At 45.2% G+C, this 4,500-nt stretch overlaps 1 protein-coding gene across 1 annotated transcript; it reads right to left on the bottom strand.

Moving 5' to 3' along the window:
* Positions 1-1,542: 1,542 nt before the first annotated feature.
* Positions 1,543-3,067, bottom strand: LOC116399925 (G-protein coupled receptor 151). Its single transcript, XM_031877417.1, has one exon. It carries the CDS (start codon positions 2,924-2,926, stop codon positions 1,793-1,795), a length of 1,134 nt encoding a protein of 377 aa, XP_031733277.1. The 5' UTR covers positions 2,927-3,067; the 3' UTR covers positions 1,543-1,792.
* Positions 3,068-4,500: the final 1,433 nt, after the last annotated feature.

Raw genomic sequence — 4,500 nt, 5'->3', positions numbered from 1 at the left:
CAATTTAAGTCAGTCAGTGTTTTTACATTTCTTACATTAAGATGTATTCCAGGTTACAAGCACACATCACAGCGTCTCCATCTTTAATTCATGTTGAAGGAGAAATGTGGGAGAAGTTATTTAGTACTTTTGTCTTTTAAATAGACTCCTTGATTGGCTGAGAAAAAGTAAATGATGTCTGTTATTCAGTATCTGATCTGCTGGTTAACTTTTATAACGACAGTGAATAATGATGAAAAACCAAGTGACCCAAGGGCAGACGTTTGGAGACATGGTCCATTGTCAATGAATAAATCATGTGCCGGAGCACAATCATGATGAAGAGCTTTAGAGGCTTGTCTGTTTTTTCTCCCCGACCTGTAACCTTTCTTTTCACTCAGGCAGACTAAAATGTCAAATCTGCTGGGGCGTCGGAGCCACAGACGGCCGCTGCTTTACTGGTAAACACACAGACGACTAAAAGCAGGTTTCTTTTCACGACCGCTGAAAGGTTAGACTGTTGACCAGGTCATGTGGGCTGGTGCTGGGCAGCTGACCATCCTCTCTCTAGTACGTATATATCCGACCAAAACCATTTATACTTCAAGAAACACTGGTTTTAAGTCTCTGGCTTCTCATTTTCACTAAAAATGTAAATAAATGGTTTCTACAAGAAATCTAAATGAACTCAAACTACACTTTAGTGAAGACTCAGAGACATTTATATCACTTTATTTATACTTTGATTTAGTTTTTCTGTCTATATATCGTGTTGTAAGTTGATTGTTGAATACAAACAATGTGACAAACAATATTGTTTTTCATTTTACTTTCATCCATTTATCACCTAAATTGTTTATAACACTTTAAAATATAGTTATAAGCAGATATGATGACATTTTAAAGTGTTTATTAATGTATTTACAACCTTTACAAGAAACACTTTACTTAAATTGCCCCTATTTATCATCTATAAGCAGTATAAATATATAATAAAGGTGTTATAACACTGGCGTTGTACACACAAGATCTGAGTACTTTCTCCACCACTGCTTATACATCATTGAAAGGTTTAAACAGCACTTAAGTCAAACTTCCTGGAGTTTCTTTTACATATAAACTGAACATAATAGTGCACGATGCACTTTTATGGCACCTTGTCTGTTAGCGTGACTGAGACTCTGCAGTCATTCATGCTGAGAAAGAATAAAGACAAACATTGACCAGCTTTGGCACCACTACTTAGTAAAACAGCCAAACTGTTGCTTTCACTGAAATATTATGATTGACCTAAAACATGCAGCTGGATTACAGTCGTGATTTTAATATGGAGAAATGATCTCTGAAAGTCATCTCTTCTGAATTAAATGGAGAGATTTGATGGTCGAACTGCATTTGATCCGTGATTAAGGAAGACTCAATTATTTTATAGCCTTTGGAGAGGAAAAACCCAGAGCAGTCCATATTTGTGAATGTTTTAATAGCCACGTTATGCACCACACGTACACAGTCACAAGTCACTCCTTGATGCGAGAGTGTCCTGGATATTTACATTGGCTTCATGTTTGTAGATACAAACCTCTAATAACGGTTGACAGTGCAGCAATACTGCAGGCAAAAACAGATATTCAAAATAGATAGAAACGTGTTACATCAAAAAACATTATAGTGTACAAGTTTATTTTACATCTAATCAAGCTCACGACAGCAAACAGCCGTTGAACGAGGGTCTGCACGGTGGGTCAACACACTAGAAACCAGCTGAGAACAAGTTGAACTCTACTGCTAAAAAACAGAACCAAAACAATCTGATTTACAACATCTTCTCCTCTCTCTCCCACGGAACCGGATCCTGCTCCTCCTCCACGTGCGTATTCCTGCGCCCTGTCCAAAAGTGCTCCACATCTGGGAAGTTCTTCTCATTCTCCTTCGAGACCGCGTTGCCGACGGCGTTGGCTCCGACTTCAGCTCCATTCCCCTCCGTTTTTGGACACTTGGTGCTGTGGATGGGCTTTGTGCCTCTGCAGGTGGCGATGAACCAGATGCTGATCAGACCTTGGCGCACGTCGTCGTACATAGTCATCAAGATCACCGGAGAGAGGGAGCTGCATGCGTAAAGGAGGACTTGCGCAAAGATGATCAAACCCACGGGAGGTTTGTTGTACCCAAGCCTGATCCAGGTGAACGTCCCCCACTCTGGCAGCAGCATGAGCCCGAGGGCGCCGCTTAGACACAGTAAAAGCAGGGTAACTTTGCTCTGGTGCTGCGGGTTGGGTGCGTGGTTCACCGCGGTGTGCAGCGCTTTTGTGTAGTAAGCAAGAGTGAAGATGACCGGCACCACGAAGGCTGCAGTTGGATAAATCTTGTAGAACAAACTCATGAAGTCAGACGCGCACTTCGGCATTTCAGAGACGCAAATAGTGTCGCGGCCATGCGGCACCAGAGACGCGAAAAGCATCTGAGGGATTGGAAACATCATCGACACAATCCAAATGAACGCCAGGGCTCCGTGGATCCACGTCGGGCTGTAGAGGGGCCCCGTAGCGGTGCTGGGCACCAGCGTGTGTTTGGCTCTGGTGGTGACTGCAAGGATTAAAGTTTTTGCAATCACACACGAGTGCTGGAACCAGTCCGTGGTGCTGCAGACAAAACTCCCCAGGGTCCAGGTCTGCTTGTAGTAGGTTAGGGCGCGCACTGGGGCGCACAGCAGCAGGATCGCCAAGTCCGTGGAGGCCAGAGAGGCGAGGAGCGCTTTCACCTCGGAGCCCTTTCCGTTTCTGAAGTCACGGATGAAAATCAGCAAAATCAGCAAATTCCCAACTGCCCCGGACACGCAAATCCCGATGAGGATGACAGGTATGGCTGTCCTGGTGTCCTCCCCCTGGAGAAGTTGGACTCCTCCGACGAAATCAAAAAAGGAGACATTTGCTGGTCGATTAATATCCATCCCGAGAGACTTTAAAGTTCGAGCTCCTCGAAGTGGGGAAAAATAAATCGCAGTCAACAAACACAATTAAATGTGTTTTTTTTTCCTTTTGAGTTCCACTTTTCTCCGCAGATTTAAGGTCCTGGAGGAACAGAAGGCGGAGGAGCTGTCCAGGGCGCCGCGGTGCTGAAACGATGCTGACGGGGTCGTGATCGCATCAGCAAGTGGGTGAGCAGGCTGGCAGGTAGGCTATTTCAAGTGCTGCCATTTAGCATCGTCAACCACTCACGTCATTTTGTATCAGTGTGGCTCCAGGCTGCTGCTGCACAAATGTGAGCACAGCGTGATGCGACTTACATTCAAAAACCTCAGAGGGATCACGGCTGGTGTAGCGTGTCAGAAATATGTCAGAGTGCATATTTATCCGACTCCTCTGGATATCTGTCAGTTTCTCTCTTTAGATTCAAATGTAACAGGTGAAAACAGGCAGCAACCTTTACTGGAGTCACTGGCCAATAATTGGCATTTAGTGCAGCTATCTAAAGTGTTTATGCCTAATTATATCATGATGTCTTTAAAGACATGCAACTCCTCATTCGGGACAAATGTCCCTTCAATACATTTAAAATAAGTCTTAATATATGAACATCAAAACAATCCTCTTAAATCTAACTTCTAACTTTGCAAACTGACAAAAAAAAAAAAAAAAAAAAAAAAAAAACTACCTCAAGTTCAGTCAGGGCCAAGCATCAACCTTCCATGAGTCAAACTGAGAAGAATAAACGGCTAAACTTTGGTTTGCTGAGGATCATATTCAGTATCGTATTGTGGCCTTTTAAAGTACATATTCTGTCCATATGTACAATATTTAAAGGTGCTTTAATACATTTTAAGTTACTTTTTAAAGATGAAGAAGCCTAACCCCCACAATTCAATACAGCCCTACTTGGTCTGGTATGACCATCATCTTATGGTAATGTTACCATTATACTACTCTTTCAACTTGTAACCACAGTAACTGCTCTTCAGCAAAACTCCGAGGCCGAGAGTCAGAGTCCACACCTGGGTGGGCGGAGGGGGTCCGGAGGAAGGACGTCCGGATCCAAAAGCTCAGGGGAACCGGACTGGGGAAACAGACAACGGGACTCTAGAGGCCGGGGGTCGGGGGGGAACTGGACTCTAGAGGCCGGGGATCAAGAGGGGAACTAGACTCTAGAGGCCGGGGATCAAGAGGGGAACTAGACTCTAGAGGCCGGGGATCAAGAGGGGAACTGGACTCTAGAGGCCGGGGATCAAGAGGGGAACTGGACTCTAGAGGCCGGGGATCAAGAGGGGAACTGGACTCCGACTCTCGGAGACGGGGCTCCAGGGAACAGGATTCAGATGGTGGCCCAGCCGGGTCCAGAAATGGAAAACGCTGCAGCTCGGAGGCGGCGGCCGGAACTGGATAAAGAAATCAGAACAGGAACACAAGAGGGAATCCACAGACGAGACGAGACGAGACGAGACGAGACGAGACGAGACGAGACGAGACGGAAAATCCAGCAGAATGAGGCGGGGCAGGCAGCCGGGCGGGTAGACACGTCAACGATCTG

The sequence above is a fragment of the Anarrhichthys ocellatus genome, unplaced genomic scaffold, assembly GCF_004355925.1.
Source record: "Anarrhichthys ocellatus isolate YVR2014 unplaced genomic scaffold, GSC_Weel_1.0 scaffold135, whole genome shotgun sequence".
Taxonomy (NCBI): Eukaryota; Metazoa; Chordata; class Actinopteri; order Perciformes; family Anarhichadidae; genus Anarrhichthys; species Anarrhichthys ocellatus.
The sequence above is the reverse complement of the archived record's forward strand: the minus strand, read 5'-3'. Positions and strand labels throughout refer to the sequence as shown.